The 22691-nt window shown below is 41.6% G+C and overlaps 1 protein-coding gene and 1 long non-coding RNA gene across 3 annotated transcripts in view; both read right to left on the bottom strand.

Moving 5' to 3' along the window:
• The window catches only part of LOC138931170 (uncharacterized), an 854662-nt gene that overhangs the window by 726572 nt on the left and 105399 nt on the right, over window positions 1-22691 (bottom strand). The window lies entirely within an intron of this gene.
• On the bottom strand, window positions 19422-21310 carry LOC138931168 (periphilin-1-like). 2 transcript variants are annotated; one of them, XM_070292063.1, is made up of 2 exons: window positions 21094-21310; window positions 19422-20928 (listed from the first exon to the last, which is right to left on the bottom strand). In XM_070292063.1, exons 1-2 carry the CDS (start codon window positions 21293-21295, stop codon window positions 20060-20062), a joined length of 1071 nt encoding a protein of 356 aa, XP_070148164.1. In that variant the 5' UTR covers window positions 21296-21310; the 3' UTR covers window positions 19422-20059. The 2 variants fall into 2 exon arrangements, with proteins under 2 accessions (XP_070148164.1, XP_070148163.1); XM_070292062.1 differs by having other exon boundaries at window positions 19422-21310.

The raw sequence follows: 22691 nt of genomic DNA, 5'->3' as shown, positions 1-22691 counted from the left end.
CTTTGGTTAATTTGAGCTTGCCTCAGTTTACTTCCATACTTAGGTGGACAAAGGTGAATCATAATAACATGCAGCATTTATCTAGGATGTCTGAGCGACGGTGCTGTGCTAAGTGTCTGCTATGCCTTCTCAGCTGATGCTCACAGCATCATCCCTCAGATGAGACACAGGGAGATTAAGTGCCTTATCCAAAGCCACACCCTTGGTGAGTGGTGAAGCTGGGAATGAAACTCCAGCCGTCCGGAGCCAGAACCCACATTCTTAACCCCCACTCTCTAATGCCTACATCTCTAATGCAAATGAATAAAACAAATCATGGGACGTTAGCACAGGACTCGACCCTTTGTTCCAAAGGCCACCAACCCCATTTAGAGATCCAAATCTCTCCCAGCTTCTGGCCCTTTGTGACCACAGAACCTCTGTTCAGTCCCCGGTTTCTTGCCACTAACTGGTACCCAGTTGTACCCCTCTCTGTTCCCTGGATCCTTGGTCAGAATGTCAGGTTCCCAGATCAGAGGCCAACTCCCTAATTCTTCTGAAAACCAGAGCCTTTCTTGCCTCTGAATCCTAAACTCCTCCTATCAGACCCACAGGCACTATACTATGCCATCTTCTCTGTGCTTCTTCCTATTCTGGTTTCCTCGGCCTCCCCGAGTTGCTTCAGTGTCTCTGTGTCTCTGACTGGTCTCCGGGGCACAGCCCCCATCCCCAGCCTAGACTCACCCACAGCCCAACAAAGACCAGACTGGGAGGTATGGGGAGGAGCGGGAAGAGGGAGAGACTTAAGAAGGCAAGAAGAGCAACTGTGTGAGAGGCTGGCCAAGTGAAGATTATGGAATATGGGCAGAACTCGGGCCCAGAGCCTAGAAAGAGAGATGTCCTTATCCTAAGGAGGCATGTGCGATCCAATCCACCCCTGATGACCTAGTCCAATAGCTAGCTGAGCACTGAAATCCCTTTTTAAAAGGCGGTTCACGAAGAAGAAACTGAGTAAGAAAGCAGCGAGCCCAAGGGAAGAGAAATGTGTATTTAATTTCACACTAGAGGACATGCATTCCTTCCCAGATGCTCATTTTGGTCGGAGACGGCACCCCGGACATAAAAGGAAAAAGGAAGAAGGCCTTGGAAGTGAGGAAATGGAGCCAAAAGGGACCAAGAGTTCTAAAGGGCATGGATGCCACAACCAGGCAGAAATGACAGCCTGACCCAGGTCCAGACTTGCCTAGACATGGTGCTCCCATCATACAGTGGATGTGGTTCCTGATTTCATTTTAGCTGATTGCCCAGAGAGAAAACACAATGTTACCTGCTATTTAGGCAGCACTGCCCTACAAAACCACTGAATTTGATGCAGTCCTATGATGCACCTCCTCCCATTTCCCCACTCCAGAGTTTAGGGACAGCTGTGGAGCAGATGGAAGGAGATTAGCAGCTACCCCAGGGCTTCTCAAGTTTTAAGGTACCATTTATCACCTGTGGACCTTGTTAAAATGCAAATTTGGATTCAATCAGTTTAAGATGGGCCCAGAGTTTGCATTTCTAACTAGTTCCCAGGCTTCCCTGGTGGCTCAATGGTAAAGAAGCTGCCTGCAATGCAGGAGATGCAGGTTTGATCCCTGGGTCAGGAAGATCCCCTGGAGAAGGAAATGGCAACCCACTCCAGTATTCTTGCCTGGAGAAGTCCATGGACAGAGAAGCCTGGAGGGCTACAGTCCATGGAGACACAAAAGAGTCAGCATGACTCAGCAACTAAACCGCCACCCAGGTAATCCTGGAGCAGCCACTGCTGGAGGGACAGGCTTTAGGTAGCAAGGCCTTCCTGCTGCTATAGCGCATTCCACTCCATTGCCCTGGCTCTTCATAATCTGTGAAGTACTAAACAAATACAGAAGAATCTGAGTGTTCTTTTATTTGATAAATCTAGCAACCCTAAATAGAATGGATGCAAATAAACTTCTACCGAAGAAAGATGTGCTGGCAGCCCATTAACAATAACAAGGAAAGTAAAATTACACAGGCCAAGAGGGAGAGTTCTATTTTCCTTGAGTTTCCTATAGTTGTTTGTTGGTCATCAGACACATAAAACATTCTGTGGACCTTTCACCACCAAAGAAAAGTCTCTTCACACTGAGCTAGAAGGTAGGTTTTAATATAGATATTAATACATCAGAGTTTGGCTCAATTGCCACATTGTTTCTTGTGTTGCTTTACAACATGGTAGACCATTAAAACTATTTCCTCATTTTACAGGGTAGGGAACTAAGGCTGGCCGGAGAGATGATTCACCTTGCTCAAAGTCACGTGACTAGTTAATAGCTAAACTGAACTAGAACTAGGCAATAAGCCTACTGCTCTTTCCAGTACAAGAATTTGTTAAAATAGCATCTGAACAGGGGAAAGACTTTAAGTTGATTGGTCCCATGTGGTCCCCAGTCCCTACAGTGGGGAACTTGTTGGAGGCTCCCTACTTGGAAATTAATATTGTTTGTGACAGGAGAAGTTTTCTAGTCTCTCAGTCACTCAAATAGACATCCTTTTGAGCATGGATTACCCATCTGATTGTGCAGCAGGAGTGAGGGAGGGATCCTACAGAGGTCATGGAAGGCTCTTTTGAGTTAAGTCTAGAACTGAGCCTTCATGCATGTATAAGAATTATATAACCAGAGAGGATGCTTCAGATGGGAAACAGCGTGAGCAAAGGTACTGATAAAAAAAAAATACATTGTATATTTGGCTATAGCCTTTTGCATATCAAGTTTAAAATTTGTTAAATCACCCTTCAGCTTTTGCTTCTATAACCAAGCAGGACACTATGGGGCCTTGAGGGGGAGCAGGCCCTTTCCCCACATCCTCTGCTTTAGCTCCTCTCTGAAGTACCTAGATAATAGTATTGGGTGCACATTTCCTGAGTTGTTTTATAGAAATAAAAACCCTACCAAATGGAAGATGTTGACTACCTGATGACACTGATCCCAGGTCTACTGGAGTCGGAGGATTGATAATATTAATCCCTGTGACACAACCCTGTTACCTCACCATCAGTCAATCAGAGAATTGTGCACAAGCTGATTGTATACCCTGTGATACCCCCTCACCTAGCCATTAAAAATGCTTTGCTGAAAGGCCTCCAGGGAGTTTGGGGTTTGGGGGAGGGGCACAAGCCACCCATCTCCTTGTTTGGCCATGCAATAAATCTTTTTCCAATCTCTGACACTTTGGTATTATTTAGCCTCACTATGCGCTGGGCACACAAACTTGTCTTTGGTAACACTGCTCCAAAATAGTTACCTTTTGCTTTTCCAAGTGAGTGGGTCACATTTGAATTGGTCCTTCATCCCCTAGTTTCACTCTTCCCTCTCATTGTACTTCTGATAGTCTGCAAGGATGTCATGTACAGTTGTACATGTTGTTCACTGCACAAAGATGCCCAGTCAGGAAGACAAATGGGGGCTGAAATCCAAAACGCACTGCACACACCAAGCCATGCTTTCTTAATTTGGTACATTGTGTGTTTGCCAGATCATGTGCCCAGAAAAGAGCACATTTTTTCTAGCTTACACAAAAGCACCCTAGCCATGGCCAAGGAACTATATCAGCTGCAGGTCAAATCGTGAGGTAAATGAGATTTTGCTCTGATTTCTCCTAGCTCCAAATCTTTAGCGCTGAAGCCACTAATGAAGCCACATCTGTAGACTAAGTTCTGCAGCAGTTCTTATAGGGTACTAACCATGACTGAAATAAATCAGGATTCCCAGTCACCTTTTGGGAATTTTAGAGCTGCCACCCTCCTGGATCTAGCATGACATGGCCCAGGGATGACCTAGATCTAATGCAGCTCACTTGGTTTCATTTCCTTCTAATCCCAAACAGGGTAACTCTGAGCCCCACCAGTTCCGCTGAGTCAGTTCATCTTTACTATAGGAACACTATTACATTTCTGCATGACTCATGACCAAGCCTATTCTTTCCTTCTCATCTCCCCTACCTAGCATCTCCCCTACCATCAGAATCAGCAGTAGAAATCAGAGGGGCACTCATCTGCCAATACCCATCTACCATAGTGTCTACTCTTGTGCCAAGTCCTGGCTCCTTCGTTCTCCTACTTGCTCTGTGCCATGAAGAACACTTCTTCCCCACAACCTACCAACCAGGGCTTTCAGACCTCCAGGGTTTACCCTTCTTTATCAGGGTTAAGGCTTCCCTGGTGGCAGTGGTAAAGAATCCATCGATCAATGCAGGAAACGCAGGTTCGATCCCTGGGTTGGGAAGATCCCCTAGAGAAGAAAATGGCAATTCATTCAGGTATACGTTCATGGGAAATCCCATGGACAGAGAAGCCTAACGTGCTACAGTCCATAGGGTTGCAAAGAGTCGGACACAACTTAGCAACTAAACAACAATAGCAATCAAGATTAAAGAGCTAAGCTGCTCTAACATAAAGACCCAACAATGCAATAAACAAAGAACAATAAAGTTTCTCTCCAAATGACAGTCCAGGGCACATAAGTGGTCTACTTGGCTCCATTCAGTCATTCATGGACTTAGGTTCATTCCATCCCATCAGATTTTTCCACCCTCCTATAGGGCAACATTGTCGTCTACCCAACTGAAGCTGTGTTCTAGGAACAATCATCTTTCTGCTCACAGAAAGAAGAAAGCATAGAGGAGCACGTGTATAAGGGCCTGGGCCAAGAGTAAGCACATATCTCTTCTGTTCACATTCCATTGCTCACAGAGCCACAAAAGGGAAGCTGGGAAATATAGTTCCCAATGGACAGCCTCATCCTATCTACAATTCCATTATTACAGAAGATGCCATAACTTCTTTCCTATCAGGAAACGCATCTTTTTGTCACAATTTCCTACCCAGAGTAGACATTTGATTAAATTCAATCAAGTTCAACCAACTTTCAGTTCAGTTCAGTCACTCAGTCATGTCTGACTCTTTTCAACCCCATGAATCGCAGCACGTCAGGCCTCTCTGTCCATCACAAACTCCCGGAGTTCACTCAAACTCATGTCCATCGAGTCAGTGATGCCATCCAGCCATCTCATCCTCGGTCGTCCCCTTCTCCTCCTGCCCCCAATCTCTCCCAGCATCGGAGTCTTTTCCAATGAGTCAACTCTTCGCATGAGGTGGCCAAAGTATTGGAGTTTCAGCTTTAACATCAGTCCTTCCAATGAATACCCAGTGCCGGAGTCCAGCTCCAGCAGCCAGGGAATCAGCCTGAAGGGGTGAGCGGTGTCGGCGGACAATGATGTAGCCTCTGATTCATAGTAGGGAACTACATGTTTATTTTAAGCTTTAGGTTCTCTTTTATACTTTGAGGAAAGCATTAGGTCAGAGGTTTTTAGTTTTCCCCACCCAGATTTACTGTACTTAACTTGTGATTACATTGTAAGTCATAAACATTCCTCAGTTTATTTCTTATCTTTCTAAATCCTGTTTGCCCCTAGTATCTTAAGATCATTATTTCCTAAAAAGGCTTCTAGCTATTCTCAATTAATCCTAAACCCTAAACTCAGCAAACTTCTTTTGCCATAAATATTTCCCTCACAAACAGGTCTCAGATAACAATCCTTCCCATGGCCTCAAGCTGCAGCCTACATGCTCATCCTGGGACATTCTTTGTAAAGATCCTTGAATAAATGTCAATGGTTATTTTATAGATTATTTTCTGGGCACAACTGTAGAAGGCTTTGTGCTTTCTCATGCTTCTCTCAAGCACCTTAACATTCTTTCCAGCCAACTCAACTGAAGAAAGGAAAGAACAAGTCAGAATCACAAGGCCTAACTCTTTCATCCTGGGGCTGTGCCTGCGAGATGAGGAGAGGGGGTTGGGGCCATGCCTCAATTTTGTCAGTAATGCCTAACGCAGCTCCCAACATCTCCCCATTTCTTATTTTTTAGAGCATAAGTATGAAACTCAGTAGATAAAGCAGAGACTCTTTGGTTGAGTATTCTGAAAAGGCACGGGGCTAATACACAAATCAGAATCAACAGGCATAAGCACATGGCCACATTAATCATTATTGTAAAAAAGGATCCATGGGAAAGATATCCCTCCAGATTTTTAAAAAGGGAATTACAAAGCTATTGAGAGGAAAAGTCAGACTCCGCCTGCTTCATACTCTGAATATTCTGATATAACTTAGAAATATCAATACTAAAATCTGAATGATTCCAGACGCCTAAAATATGACTCCTAATGCATTCCCAAGAATGTATGGAATCATTCACTTGTAGAGGGGTAACACACATCCATTTAAATTCAGCATGACACCTTAAAGACAACTTAATTTTTAAATTCGTAATTTCTTGCCCTATAAGTAGGACTGCTTCTTCTAAAGCATTGACCTTATTTTCTATTTTCCTATCTATAATTTCCTGTGTAGTAAGAGCTACGGAGACATTTCTGGACAGCTGATCGACAAACTAGGCAGGATGCACTTCTTTTGACAGGGCAACAGCAGAAACCATAACTGAAGCAATTATGAGCTGCATAAGGCATTACTGACAACCCAGGACTGATTTCCTTTAGAATGGACTGGTTGGATCTCCTTGCCAACTTAAACAGAGTCAAAACTTAAAACAATAAATGTGTTTAATGTGTAACATATACCTTTCCCTTAGGCATAGTTTCTCAAAGTATGGTGTATGGACTCTGGGTGGCCCAGGACCACTAATTTCCCCAGAAATCTAGCAAGTGGCAGAGGAAAAAGTGATGAGACTATTTCTTCACATACTTTCCACTATGTGAGATGCAAGGTTAATTATGATTTTTCACAGCTGTCACATTACATTCTTAACAATTCCTGTGTTCTTCAGGATTGGGCATGAACAAGAGCTGTAGGTGTCTCTGTCAACACTCATTTGTCAGAATACAATTCAGCTCTGTTAACATATATTTGTGCCTTTTGCATGTTATTGCTTACGCTTGTTAATTTACATTTTGTGTTATGACTCTTGTATACCATTGTATCCACAACCTAATCAACCATTCAAAAATGGTTCACTGAATATTAAAGTAGCAATAAAAATAGTAAATTCAATGCACCAACTCAGTAAACATCATGAGCATAAATAGTGAACAAGACTCCAGTATGAATATAGAATATGAATCTGTATATGATGGGACAAATAAACCTGTACAGGTGAAAATAGCACACAAGCAGTCGAAAATGCAAATGTGAAGTAAGAAGATAAATATCTGAAAATCTGATTTTGTTAGACCTACCATCCCTTTGCCCCTAGTTTCCAGCAGGCTGTTTATAATAAAACCTATCAAATTGTAGCATGAAGTCATCAAAGCTTTTACATAATTATTAAACAAAGTACAGTGAACTCTGTGGTAAACCAATGGAATTTTTAGAGAACAAGTATGAAGTAATTCCTTCATGAAATTGATGAATATTGTGACTAAGGCAGAGAAGATACTAAAGCAATAGGGGTATCCTTCAAAGTTGTTAGGCCTCTTGGCAACACAAGTACAAGTCACTTTATTGCCAAGAAGCTTGTAAAGCTAGGCACAATTTTAATGACAAATGACTTAGAGAAAGCAAAATGAGCTATTGGCAAAATTCCTGTAACAAACAACATCAGCGGACATCCACAATATCTATGACACACAGTGTAGAAGGGCAATTACTAACACATGTGAGGGCCAGCAAATACTTTATTGTGGAATCAGACAAAACCACTGATACTCAGACTCTTAGCATATGTGGGGAAAGGCTGCATGATTTTTTTGCATTTTTGACCCTGAAATCCCATGCTATCAGAGGAAACAGGTTTTCTTTTTTAATTAAACTTATTATTCTGAGGTAGTTTTTGATTTACATGCAGTATAAGAATAATGGACTTCCCAGGTGGCACAAGCGGTAAAGATTCCGCTTGCCAATACAGGAGACTTAAACACAGGTTTGATCCCTGGATCAAGAAGATCCCCTGGAGGAGGACAACCCACTCCAGTATTCTTGCCTGGAGAATCCTCACGAACAAAGGAGCCTGGTGGGCTACAGTCCATGGGGTTGCAATGAGTCAGACATGACTGAAGAGACTTAGCTCGCACGTGTGTGTAAGAATAACACAGAGAGAAACTAGGTACTGTTTACCCAGTTTCCCCAATAAGATTGCCTTGTAAAACAGTAATACAATATCACAACTAGAATACTGACATTGATACAGTCACAACAGAACATTTTCAGAAGTATCTCTCCTGTGGTCCTTTAATAGTCACACCCAGTTCAGTTCAGTTCCGTCAGTCAGTCATGTCTGACTCTTTGCAACCCTATGAACTGCAGCACGCCAGGCCTCCCTGTCCATCACCAGCTCCTGGAGTTTACCCAAACTCATGTCCACTGAGTCAGTGATGCCATCCAGCCATCTCATCCTCTGTCGTCCCCTTCTCCTCCTGCCCTCAATCTTTCCCAGCATAAGGCTCTTTTCAAATAAGTCACACCCAGTACCCCTACCTTAATCTTGTCAACCACTAATCTGTTCTCCATTTCTGTAATTCTGTCATTTCTAGGATGTTATACACTTGGACTAATACAGTATGTAGCCTTTAAGCATTGTTTTTTTTCATTCATTATAATTCTTTATAGATCTACCCAAGATGTTGTGTGTGTGTATCAATAATTTGTTCCTTTTTACTGCAAAATAGTATTACATGACATGAATATATTGAGTTGGCCAAAAATTCCACTGCATAAGTCCATAACATCTTATGGAAAAACCCAAATGAACTTTTTGGCCAACCCAGTACCATAGTTTGTTGAAGCACTCACCTTGTTGAAGGACATCTGGGTTGTTTCCATTTGGGAGCTATCACAAATAATGCTGCTGCGAACACTTGTGTAGAGGTATTTGTGTGAACATAAGTTTTCACTTCTCTTGGATAAATGTTTATAATTGCTGACTTGTAAAGTAGCTGCATATTTAGTTTTATTTAAAAAAAAAAAACTGTCCAGAATTCCCTGGTGGCTCAGTGATTTAAAACAAAAAAAAATCCACTTCCCAATGCAGGAGACACAGGTTTCATCCCTGATCCAGGAAGATCCCACATGCTTCAAAGCAACTAAGCCCGTGCACCACAACTATTGCTCAACTATTGCTCACAACTGTGCTCTGGGAGCCGCAACTAATGAGCCCACAAGCTGCAACTATTGACGCCCATGTGCCTAGAGCCTGTGCTTTGCAACAAGAGCCATGGCAATGAGAAGCCCAAGCACTGCAATTAGAGAGGAGCCCGCACACAGCAATGAAGACACAGCACAGCCAAAATAAATAAATTAATTAATTAAAAAAAAACTGTCCAACTCTTTCCCAGAGTGTCTGTACCATTTTACATTTCTACCAGCAATTACAGAGTGATCCAGTTTCTCCCCATAAGAGGAAAGGGTTTTCAAAACAAAAATCAAACCAAAAAAAAACCCCACACTCATACATAGAGAGAGCAAATTGCTGGTTGCTGGAGGGGAAGGAGTTTAGGGGTCGGTGAAATGGGTGAAGGGGGTCAAGAGGTACAAGCTTCCAGTTATCAAATAAATATGTCATGGGGATGTAATGTATAACAAGATGACTATAGTCAATAATATTGTAATGCATATTTGAGAGTTGAGAATAATTTAAAAGTTCTCATCACAAGAAAAAAATGTAATTTTTGTATGATGGCAGATGTTAACTCATAGGGTGATCATTTTGTAATGTAAACAAATATTAAAGCATTATGCTGTACAGCTGAAACTAGTATAATGTCAAATGGCAATTATACAGTAAATTTTTTAAAGCGGAAAGATTTTTAATTCAGTTATCAAGTGTTTTTTGTGAGTCACAAAGTACACTGGAATAGGGGCAATGAGATCAGTTCTGAAGAGCATTCACCATAAGCACAGGCCAGAAATATGTTGCTAAGCAAATATTAGAGGCTACATCCAAATGCCAACCCACTCCCTGCTCAATTCGCTGATAACAGCAATCAGCAACACATCCCCTGATCTCAATTCAGTATTGACGAAAACCATAAAAATTGTGAATATAATCAAATCATGGCCCCTAAGAGTACGTCTTTCCAGCATGCTGTACAAAGAAATGCAGCAAATACCAAAGTCTACTTTTCCACTCTAAGCATGCCAGCTGTTGAGAGAAATCACTTTCCCGCAAGTTATTGAAACAAGGGCTGTGAGGGGAGACTCTATGGCTTTGATAATGACACTAAGGATAATTTCTCAGATGTTAAATGCCTTGTTCAAGAGATATTTCATAGCCATATATGCAGAAACTCAAAGAAGCTGCAAGTAATTATTTCAGTGGTGAGATGCAGCTATGTTTAATGTTAAAGGTGAAATGAGCAGGATTTCCTTAAAAAGACCTAACTATGGGGCAGTTTTATCACTGAGAATTTGAGACTGCCTCAACATGTAGAGATTTCTTCCCTTCTCACAGAAAGAAATAAATTACATATCGTTGGGGACGTTTAAATATCACACCCAAGTCTTTCAGCAGAATTTGGCACCACGCTGTCTAGAATTGAATCAATCAAACAGGTGAATCCACACCCATCTACTTCCTGGTTTAACTATTCAACCTTCCAGCCTTTGAACGTGATTTGTTCAAAGACTTCAGCATCTGATGGAGTATTTCAAAGTGTCAACAGGGAACTATCATTGTCATTTCTGGGCCCATGTTTGCTCCAAACACCCAAAACTCTGCAGTAAAGCCACTAAATAGTTGCGGCAGTCCCCAGTGGCCTGTGATTCTGAGTTTGTATTTTTAACTTTTTATTATGAAAAGCTTTCAAACATACAAAAAGCAGGGTGGCTAGGACTATGAACTTCCATGTACCCACTACTCAGATTCAGTAGTAGTGCAAATACCTCTGGGGCCTGTCATCACAGTCCCTCCACCCACCTCTGATTTCAGCCAGAGCTGTTCTGCGCAAGTTCAGACTCACATCACCCTGACAGCATTCCACCTCCAGATCAAGCTTCTCTGTTTCCGCTTCTGCCCTAGTGCCTTCTCCAAAGCCAATCCACATAAAAGCACAGACTGGAAGTGTGGGACTGTTAATCCCTTTAGGGATAACCGTGAACTGAGCTGGGGTCAGGAACCAGTGGATGAGAGCTACAGCCTCTTATCTATCAAGGGGACAGTTCTGAGAGATGTTCTGTATCCTTCTCAGGATGTCCATTCAGAACCAAGCCCTCATGGCCCAATGCAGCAATATCACAAGGCACCCTCGCATTGACTTTTCCTCCTTCTCTAATTCTCCCAAACCCCCAACTCCTGTCTCCTGGGACAACATCCCAAATATACCCAACTACTCCCCAGTCCTTGCCTCAGACTCTGTTTTGGGGAAACCCAACTAAGACAAATAAGTTATCAAATTTTACCATTCTTATTTCATCTATCCTGGGATATTTTAAAGTATTTAAAGTATTTTTAGAAAAATAAAATATCTTAAAGTTTGGATTTTAAAAAATTTATTAGAAATAGGAAGGAAAGAAACCAGCTCAATATGGAAGCCGATTTGGGGTCAAGCTGTGCGTCACCAAGGTAGACCTATATACCTTGGTGAAATATTGCTCCTAAATCTCATCGCTCCCCCTTATATTATTATTAACTATATTATTCTAAATACTATTTCAACATAATGGTAATAAAAATGTGATAGGGCTTCTTTTCAGTTTACCTCAGCAGGGGTCTATGAATGGGCTAGCTGCCCACTGCATGGCTCTTGAAAATCAACTATGAGAAACACTGGCCATCCAAAGATCACCCCCAGAGCAGTTCATGGGAGTCTGTGAACCCCCATAAAAATGTACACTGACATGTGCACACACACGCGCATTTCTATGGGGAAAGGTCTTTCACCAGATCCTGAAACAAGTCCTTGACCGAAGAAGGGCTAACAGTCACGAATGAAGGGCTATCAGGCACTCTGAACCTGACTACGGGATGATTTTATTGTACAGACAGACGGAGCCCTTTTGGAACTCTTTAAATCATTCTGCATGGCTGATCATCATCTTCACCAAATGGCATGGCTAACCTCATTATGTGAATCCAACTAGAATTGATATGATTACAATGAAAGGATTTTCCCCTCCTCAAGGTCTAGTTTATAAAGAAGAGATTTTTTTTTTTTTCCCTCAAGCCTTAGTTTATAATAAAAGGTTTTTTTCCCCTCCTCAAGGCCTGGTTTTCCACATCTGGATTAGATGATCCGGTCCCAATTTTCTTCTCAAAGCTATCTCTCCTAGCCTCAAAGAACTTTTGGGATCCTGCCAATCAACAGGAAAAGGATTTCAATTTCAGTACGTGCTCTTTACAGACTAGCCCTGGTTCTCCCAGATAGCTCTGTACCCTGAACTGGTGCACACTTCCAGGCATGTGAGAGATTCAGGGCCAGCTGTCCATGAAGCATTTCCTCCCACCTGCATCTTGGCCAGCCCCAAAATTACTAACTCAGAGAGGAAGTTGGAAAGTGAAAAAGGCACACTTTTTCTCTAAAGAGACTTAATTAGGTTTAGCATTTGGGTTTGGGGTTTTTTTTCTTTCCCTATTAACAAAGAAGTATTTGTACAACATGAACACAAGTAGAGGAAGAAAATGACATCTTAAAATCATTTCCACTTAAAAACCAAGACAAAAATGGTACAGGTGGCCTTTTAAAAAGGGACTCCTCTACACAAGCCCTTTTCTTGAATAGGCCTCTAACTAGCCCTCATGCAGCTGCAAGGACGAGTTAACGTTCCTGTGATTTATTACTTTAAAGAGGATATTCTTAGGCATCATCTGCAAAAGAGGGCCTAGCAGGATGTAGAATAGGGGACTAAGAACACATTGGAAGGAGCTGAATTTTCCATGTGGTTTTCATTCTCTTTCTGATTGTACATGGAAAATCTTTTTTTTAAGATTTTTTTTTTAGCCACCACAAATATCACAAAAGCACGCTGCTCCTAGGGCGGCTTGCAGCAGGCCTGAGTAAGGCACTGAGCTCACGATAAATGGGAGGAGCCCAAAGCGAGCTTTATAATGAAAGGCACTTCTTGGCACAAAATGTCCTCCCTGACTCAAAGACTTTTAACTTCCATGGGAAGCCACCCTTGCTAGGTAATAAAGAGCAGCTGACACTGACTGAGCACTAACTATATGACAGGGAATGTTCCTGGCCATTGGCTTGGGTTATTTCATATTCCATGATAACCTCAGTTTATCATCCCTAGTTTACAGATGAGGAAACTTCAGCTGTTTCCTCAGAGAAATGAAGTCACTTTACCCATGTTGTTGTTTAGTCCCTCAGTCATGTCTGGTTCTTTTGCAACCCTATGGACTATAGCCTGCCCAGGCTCCTCTGTCCATGGGATTCTCCAGGCAAGAATATTGGAATGGGTTGCCTTGCCCTCTTCCAGGGGATCTTCCCAACCCAGGGATCAAACCCACGTCTCTTATGTCTCCTGCATTAGCAATCAGGTTCTTTACCCTAGTGGAAACAACTGCCAAGAAAGACTTGTTGTTTAGTTGCTAACTTGTGTCTGACTCTTTGCAAGTCGATGGACTGTAGCCCATTAGGCTCCTCTGTCCATGGAATTCTCTAGGCAAGAATACTGGAGTGGGTTGCCATTTCTTTCTCCAGGGGATATTCCCACCCCAGAGATTGAACCTGGATTTCTTTACGTCTCTTGCAATGGCAGGCAGGTTCTTTACCACTGAGCCACCTGGGAAGCCCCACACAAGGTCACAGAGCCTGTGAAAACAAAGCTCAGACTTTTCCCTGTTTGAATGACTTCAACAGTAGTGCTTTTAACGACTACATAGTTTTCACCCCTTCCTTTTCTTCTAGGGTAGGCCCCGACCTCAAATGCCAGGATTTATACTAGCCCCAGGTTACCTAGATGCTCTAGCTATAGTAGCTATCTGGCCTGCCCTCGGAAATAATGCCTCATGTATAAAATTTCCCATTTTATCCAAATACATCTAATCCCATTGAACTCTCGGTTTCCCATCAAATCTTTGAGAAAAATTATGGCACTTTTTTATATAATTAAAATCACTTCAGATTCTCTTGATATTATCTTTAAAATTGCTTTTGGGTGTACTCACACATACACATATCCTCCCACAGTATTAGTTCACATGTATTGACCATTCACTCTGTGCCAGACATCATGTTAATTATTTAACATGCATTTTTTCATTCAATTCCCCACAGTAACCTCATGAGGTAGCCACTATTATTACTCCTGCTTTACATATGAGAAAACTCAGGTTTAGAAAAGTTCTACCACTTCAGCAACTAGAGCACCCAGGATTTGAATACAGTTGTGTTTGACTTGTGAGCCGAAGCCTTTAAAGCACTGCTCTCTACTTACACTCTTCTTACCACTAATAAATCATGCTGATAGTATATACCTCTAACATAATGTAGTGAGACTTACACTTTACTTCTGTGTTATTTCTCCCAAACCCCATTGCCTCAGCATAATAATGGAGAAAAACATCAGACAGAGGTCAATGGAGGGGTGTTTGAAAAAATACCTGACCAGTATTCCTCAAAACTATCAAGGCCATCAAAAACAAGGAAGAATCCTGGTGACATTTGTGAAAATGATAGAGTAGGGAACTCCGAAAGTCTATCCCTCCTCAAAAGCTTTGAATAAACTGGCAAAAACTATCGGAATTAACTTTTTCCGAACTCAGGATACTAATCAAAAGCTTGCAAGAACAGGGGATATGCTCAATCAAGAGAAAGCAGCTGGATCTTGCTAAGAGAGCTTTGTGGCATTTCAACTGAACTTGGACCCATTCCTTGCTCCCTAGCTCAGCAGTGACCTTGGAGACAACAGCCCACATTCCTGGTATAAGTACCCAGTACAGGAGAACAGACTTTGTCCTCTAAGAATTGTGTCTGTTTATTTTAACTTGCCTGGTGACCAACTCAAAGGGCTTACCTTTATTTAGACTCACTCAGAACTCTCCCTGGGCTGAGGTGACTATCCAGGGGGAAATTGTCAAAATCATTTGAAGGCAGCCATTAGTAGCTGCCACCTGGGTAATGCATAACAGTTGGGGAAACAACAGACTAAGCAAAACTCTCAAGAGGAAAGGCTGGGCAACGAGATGCTTTGGGGAATAAGGGCTTTGAAAAGCTTCCACAGGGACTTCCCTGGCAGTCCAGTGGTTAAGACTCTGTGTTCCCAACGCAGAGGGAACAGGTTTGATCTCTGGTCGGGGAACTAAGATCCCATATGCCACACAGTGTGGCCAAAAGAAAAGAAAAGCTTCCACATATTCCTGGAAATCTAGAAGGCCACACGCATGCCCAGGACTGAGCGCATACTCAGAAGAGATCTGAGAAGGCCCTAAGTGCTATATCTGGCTGACAATTTATACATTTTTTCATATAATGTAAAGAAAATTAAACATGAATTGTTTGTGAGATAAGAAAACATAGAAGTGTAATTTTATATTGTATTTAGTATACATTTTGGCCCCTAACCTCCCCTATTTTCAATATGCTACTCAGGCTCACAACCATGTAATCTTACCTTCCATCATGATACATACAACTGAAAGACAAAAATCAAAATTGTCTTCTAGAATGAGTTCCAAAGTCACCTCGAAACCAAGCAGGGCCCTGTGGGGCCTTCCAGAGACAGGACCTCCCCGCCCCCCCCCCCGCCACCCACCACCAACTGTGTCCTCTGCCTGCCTCTTGTTTGTACAAAAGCTCTAGTCTCCCAGGCTTCTCCTGAGTCACAAAAGCCTGGATCAAGAATTAATGATTGAAAACATGTAGTAACAAAAGTAGTAGTTGGGCCAGGAGAACTGGTAAGAGTTTAAACAGTATATCAGCCATATGGCAGTGACAGAATCTTTAGTTCCACCCTGAAGTATAATAGTATCTGATGAAGACTTTCTGAATTGTTTTGCCAATGATAAAAACTCCGCCAAATGAAGAAGTTAACCACATGATGATCATGAGCGCATAGTCCCCAGACCTACTAATACTTAAGGATTGATAATGTTAACCCCTGTGACACCACCCTGTTACCTCACCACCAACCAATCAGAGAATTGTCCACGAGCTCATCACATACCCTGCAACCCCCTTCCCTCACTGGCCTTTAAAAAGCTTCCCTGAAACCCATTGAGGAGTTTGGGTGTTTTGCACATGAGCCACTCATTTTCCTTGCTTTGCCCTTCAATAAACCTTCTTCTGCTCCAAACTGTTATGTTCTGGTTTGTTTGGCCTCAGTGTGTATTTGGCACATGAAAACTGTTCCCTAAACAGACTTTTAAATTATCTCCAAGTTTTTTTATCACTGTCAAAGTCACATGGTTCTTCCAACTCCCAAGCCTATCTGGAATTTTGAAGGGAAAATCAGCTTGCTTTTCATTGGTCTTCCTTTGTGAGCACTTGGGATGAGATCGTCCTCCATTCTGTTCATTTACCAGTCTTTCATCTGCTTTTCCTCCCCATATGCTAAGGTTAGGAGGTACTGATGAAGCTTGGTTTCATCAAACATGGAGAAGAAAGAGATAAATATAAAATCAATGTACCAGTCAAGGATTTCCAATATGTGATTAATAGGTATACTAGAAAGAGACAACAGTAAAAAGGAGAGAAGGAAAACATTAAAGAAAGAATACAAGATTATTCCCCACAACTAAAGGACATGAGTTTCCAGATAGAAAAACCCACTGAGTGGCCAGTATGATGAATGAAAAATAGCCTCAATAAGCCTTATCATCATTAAATTTTGGAAAAATCAGAGCTTGTTGTTGTTGTTTAGTCACTAAGTTGTGTCTGACTCTTCTGCGAGTCCATGGACTGTAGCCCACCAGGCTCCTCTGTTCATGGGATTCCCCTCAGGCAAGAATACTAGAGTGGCTTGCCATGCCCTCCTCCAAGGAATCTTCCCAACCCAGGGACTGAACCCATGTCTCCTGCTTGGCAGGCAGATCCTGTACCACTGAGCCACCATGGAAGCCCAAGTATCCTAAGCTTCTGGAATAATCATAACAGGACACATGTGGAGATCAAGAATACTGATTGGGAATCAGAATCACATTCACTTCCTCAAAAATAATACTGCAAGTTAAACACTGGGGATTTTTTTCCAATTTAGAAATACACACCCAGCCGAATAACAAAAAGTTCTGGAAAAGCATAAAGACATTTTCAGATATTCAAATTTTCAAAGATTTTACTTCCAATGCATATTTTCTTAGGAAACTTTTGAGAAGAACATATCAAATCCAGGAAACGGTGGATGGAATGTAGAAGAGATGCAGGGAGAGGTCCCAGAATGACAATCGTGCATGAGGCCAGAGCAGGACTACTCAAAAAGTAGAAATAAAACCAATAAATAAAATCAAAATATTATTTGCAGAAAATTGTTGCAGACAGCTCTCTGAAAGATCCTTTCCCACTGAACACCCAAAACAAAATGCAGAAATGAAAATGAAAAAAACAGTGGTTATTTTAAGGGAATTTCTGGAGAAATATATTAAAAGAAATTTTAGAAAATAGTTAAATATAGTTTAAAAACAGTTCACATGATTATATGAGCACATTCCCAGGGTCACTCTCAGAGCTTTAGAAGGGGCTGGTAGAAACACAGGACCCTGGAGCTCAAATTTCACTGGTGTCAAGGCAAATCTATCTTTGGCACTCTGAGGGTACCATCAAGGAAGCTCCTTCAAGGAGCTTCTGGGACACTTCCACCTCATTGCTTTTAGAGTCATACCATGTCTGTCTTAAAATGAGAAGTGTGTTCTTTGCACACGTAATTTTATTGAACATTTGATCTTTGCCAGGCACCATTCTAGTCACTTTACGAATTCTACTACAAGCATGAATTAATGCTCACAATAATTCTGCCAGTAGATACTATTATTATCTCTTTTACAGATGGAAGTGAGGTTCAGAAGATAACACTATTTGCTCAAGGTCATGCAGATCTAAGCTGTAGAATAGGGATTTAAAGCTGGGTCTCTATGAGCCAAGAAATCTAACTTGTTTCACCAAAGCCAAAACCCCCAAATTCTTTCTGTTTACCTGATTCTTCCACTCTCCTTATCTGTCATTTAGTTTCTCCAGCTGCTTCTGACCATGGCATTCTTTGTATGAGCCCTTGGTTGTCTTTGGCAGCAGCTATGGCTGCCATCAGCATGAACAACGCTATCAGTACTGTTATCCAAGCAAAATGGGAAGGAGACTCCCACCTCCTGTAGTATTTATAGGATTTTCCAATCATGCTGACTCAGATTCCTGGATATGTGTGCTCTAACTAGAAGAGATATTGTACTCTGTATCAATCAGAGGATCAAGGCATATATCACATTCTAGCATATCCCAAGTGGCGCTAGTGCTAAATAACTTGCCTGCCAATGTAGGAGATGCAAGAGATTTGGGTTTGATCCCTGGGTCAGGAAGATCCCCTGGAAGAGGGCATGACAACCCACTCCAGTATTCTTGCCTGGAAAATCCCATGGACAGAAGAGCCTGGCGGGCTACAGTCCATGGGGTCACAGAGAGTCCAACACAACTGAGCAACTTAGCACATGCAGCACATGATATACAGCACCCAACCCTCTTTCTGGAACCTTAGCTGAGCCTTCAGCAGTCAGTTCTACTGTTCTATCAGACATTCTGTAAGCCAGCAGACAGCGGTGCCAGTGTGGGCAAGATGGCAGAGAAGGCAAGTCCATATCTAAAGTAGAAAACCATTCAGCTGAGGGAGAATCACTGCCTACTTCAGGATAGAAGGGATCCAAATAATTGACCTGACACCAGGCAACAGGCTGGTCTCCCTGAAAATGGTACTGTATGAGGGCTGTTGGCAGCCTGGGCACCTCACTGCAGCAGGTGCTAGAGCAGTTTTAGTGAAAGGAAGTTGACTCACTGGAAGATTTCCTTCCCCACTGTCCTTCAGAGCCCCTGACAGCTATATACACTCCCATAACCACCATTCAAAATTAGATACGTAGCATTTCCATCACCCTAGAAAGTTCCCTCCTGCCCTTTCCAGTTAATCCTGATGCCCACCCAAAGTTAACCACTTTTCAATTTTCTTTCTCCATAGGTTTGTATGTCCGTTCTTGGAAGTCATTTAAATGGAATCATGCAGTATGTATTTTGGAGTGTATCTGGCTTCTTGAGTGCAAATAATGGTTTTGAACTTGTGAACTGCTTTCAATTCTCCCCATTGATGAGCATAAAAAATTTGCTGGAGCTGGGTGTGTACTTTTCTATCGAAGCTGTTTGAGATGTGGTTCTGGTTATCGACTGGGGGTAATGAGGATGGTAGAGTGCATCTTGAGAAGAAAAGGTCAGCTCACAAGGCAACTGTTTCAGGTGAAATTATTACACAGTCTCCATGAAAAGGAAAATTATCCTCCTCTGGCATGATTTTTTTTTTTTACTTGATAAACAGGATTTTATTATGAGGTATCTTTTAGAGGTTTAAATGCTCTATTTTATCACAATGAGAATTATCCTTAAAGCAAATATTCCCTAAGATACCAAAGTATTAAGTTTATTTGAATATACTTAAACATATTGAAAGTTACAAAGCCTAAGGTAAGCAAGCAACAAGTCAATAAAACACAACTCAGAACTATAACATTTTCACATGATATCACTGACTATGAAATGCAAAAAGTCTACAAATGTTTAAGTGGAATGTACTCTAACCTATAAATTACACTAGTGTGACCAAATAAATGATCATGTAACAATGGAAGACTATAGGACATGTCCTGTAAGTACAGAAATCTTGGACTGCATTTTCAAGGAAGCTTGAAAAATTAATTGACCCATTGTTTTAGGATAGGGGGAAAAAAAGATAAGTATGGATTAGAAGGCTCTACATGTAGATAAAAAAATTCTAATTAAAATATCTTAGACTATTTTAGATGTTTATTTGATATTGGAAATATGGTCAACTATCATAAAGTATTTCTCTTCACAAAAATTCCATATATTAAGGATTTACACAATCCAGGGGGAAAAAAATCTAGAAATTTTTTTTTGCCTGAGAAAGCAATCTAAAACGGCTCTCCAAAATCTTGACTAGAGGTGTCATACTCTGCAATAAAATGCTTGAGTTCTTCAACACACCGCTCACTGATTTCATGTAAATTCTGTATCAATGCAAACTGTACAGACTTTTCTAGCGAAGGATCTTTTTCAATCAGCATTTTCACAACCATCCCAAAAGTTTCACAGTCTTGTCGGTAAACCTGTTCAATCTCTTTGGTTTTTGTTGCTATTGCTTTAGAGTGACTGGTTAGCTGACTGTCTTCGAACAATTCTATGCCATCTGTTGCATTTGACTCAGGTTCTACTGGATGGTCAATGAACAATGGTGCTGTGGATCCCGCCTCATACTCAGAAATTTCAGGTAAGTTACTTTCATCTGCCTTCTCTAGCTTTTCAGCGGCCCACTTGCTTGCAGCTTCAGCAAGTTCCTTTTCAGTTAGCCTACTGGGTTTTTCTAATACCTTTGATGAAGGAACTGCTGAAGAACTTGAGGGTGAAGTGTCTCTTGATGTTTTCAAAGGTTGAACAGGTCTTTCTTTACCTCTTTCTGGCTTTCCTTCGTTCTGCTGTTTGTAGCAGGCACCAGTACGCACGGACTTTCTATGTTGAGGCTGATGGAAATAATAAGTTTTGCTTCTTTCTGGAGAGTAACTTCTACTGCTGACACTGGAGCCAGATCTGCTGTGTGGAGAATCCTTTCGGCCTACAGGTGATTCTCTGAAAATAGGAGTGTCTCTTTTATGAGGTGACCGGTCTCTCACATAATGGGAGGAGTAGAAATTTTTTCTTCTAAAGCTGTCTCTCATGTCCCTGTATTCAGGCTGTCGGCTTGCAGAATGATCATCTCTCGTCCACCTATAGCCAGATTCATCTCCTCTGTGAGGTGGACCACTTCTTCGATCATGAGAAAAACTGCGGCCCTCGTCATAGGCTCGGTAATCAACATGACTGTAATATCTATTGTAGCTTCCTTCACCAGGTCTGTCTAGCAGTGGTGGTTTCTTTGACACAACATTAACTACTCTACGGTAGCCATCACTGGGGTGACTTCGAGGAGGTACTCTTTCTCTTGGGAGTCTTTCATAGCCATATCGTCCCTCAGACCACATTTCATCTCCTCTGTAAGCCACAACTCTGGGCCGCCTGGAGATCCCGTAACTGTAGTCGCCCGCTCGTTGCCGCGTTCCCAGGGAAGCACTTCCGGCGCACACTAAGACGTCAGCAAGAGCGCCCTCTGGCATGATTCTGAAAGAGAGCTGCTTCTGCCAGCAAGAAAAGTTCAGAGAAATTGGAGGGTTCATAATACTTGGATTCATCTATCAAAATAACCATCCCAGATCTCTATGTTCCACTTGTTCCCTATCTGCTCTTGAAAAAATGGCCTGACAAGGTTGTACATTTAGTCCTTTTTGTATCTATGCCACCCTTATCAGATCCTGAGCCGGATGTTTAGTAGTCTGTCCTGTAGCTACAGGAGATAAGGATCTCCTTTAAATCTGCCATGGAGGCAGAGTTCCTCCTGCAGTCAAGAGCAACCATTCCACTCCAAGTTCCTTATAAATAGCATTGTCTGTTTATCGATTAAGTGCCACAGCCACTTGACCTCCCCATATCTTGCCTTGTACCTCTGTATCATACCAATAAAATACCATATTGCACAGGTGAAAGCTCAAGTGACTGCAATGCCATTTCATGGCAGGGATTATCTTCATACACTTAACACCAGCCAGTGTCCCTACTGCTTTTTTTTTTTTTGTCCTTTGTTTATATTTTTGATAATTTATCCTTTGCTTTATTTTATTGATCTTTATTTTATGTTGGAGCATAATTGATTAACCATGTTGTGTTAGTTTCAGATGTACAGCAAAGTGATTCAGTTATACATATAGATGGATTAACTCTTTTATTCATTTAGGTTATTACAGAATATTGAGCAGTGTTCCCTGTGCTGTACAGTAGGTCCTTCCTGGTTATCTGTTTTAAGTATAGCAGTGTGTACATGTCCATCCCAAACCTCCCAATCTGTGCCCCTTCCCGTATCCCCTGAAAACTGTTAGTATCATTCTCTAAATCTGTGAGTCTATTTCTGTTTTATAAGTAAGTTCATTTGTACCATGTTTACAGCTCAGGTGACTATCAAAAAAACAAACAACCCAATCAAAAAATGGGCAGAAGACCTAAATAGACAGTTCTCCAAAGAAGATATACAGATGGTCAAGAGGCACATGAAAAGATGCTCACATTGCTAATTATTAGAGAAATGCAAATCACAATTTCAATAAGGGACCACCTCACACTGGTCAGAATGACCATCATTTAAAAGTCTATGAATAACAAATGCTGGAGAGGGTATGGAAAAAAGGGAAACCTCCTACACTATTGGTGGGAGTGTAAATTGGTGCAGCCACTATGGAGAACAGTATGGAGGTTCCTTAAAAAAATAAAAACAATGCTACCATGTGACCCAGCTACCACATGACCCAGCAATACAACTCCTGGTATATATCTGCAGAAAAACATGTTTCAAAAGGATACATGCACCCCAATGTTCATTGCTGTGCTACTTACAATAGCAAAGACATGGAAGCAACCTAAATGTCTACCAACAGATGAATGGATAAAGAAGATGCAGTGCAT

This window comes from Ovis canadensis, chromosome X (assembly GCF_042477335.2).
Source record: "Ovis canadensis isolate MfBH-ARS-UI-01 breed Bighorn chromosome X, ARS-UI_OviCan_v2, whole genome shotgun sequence".
Classification (NCBI taxonomy): Eukaryota; Metazoa; Chordata; class Mammalia; order Artiodactyla; family Bovidae; genus Ovis; species Ovis canadensis.
This window is presented reverse-complemented; position numbering and strand designations above follow the sequence as displayed.

Coding starts and splice junctions, on each gene's coding strand:
- LOC138931168 (XM_070292062.1), bottom strand. CDS start 21,295: ATGCCAGAGGGCGCTCTTGCTGACGTCTTAGTGTGCGCCGGAAGTGCT.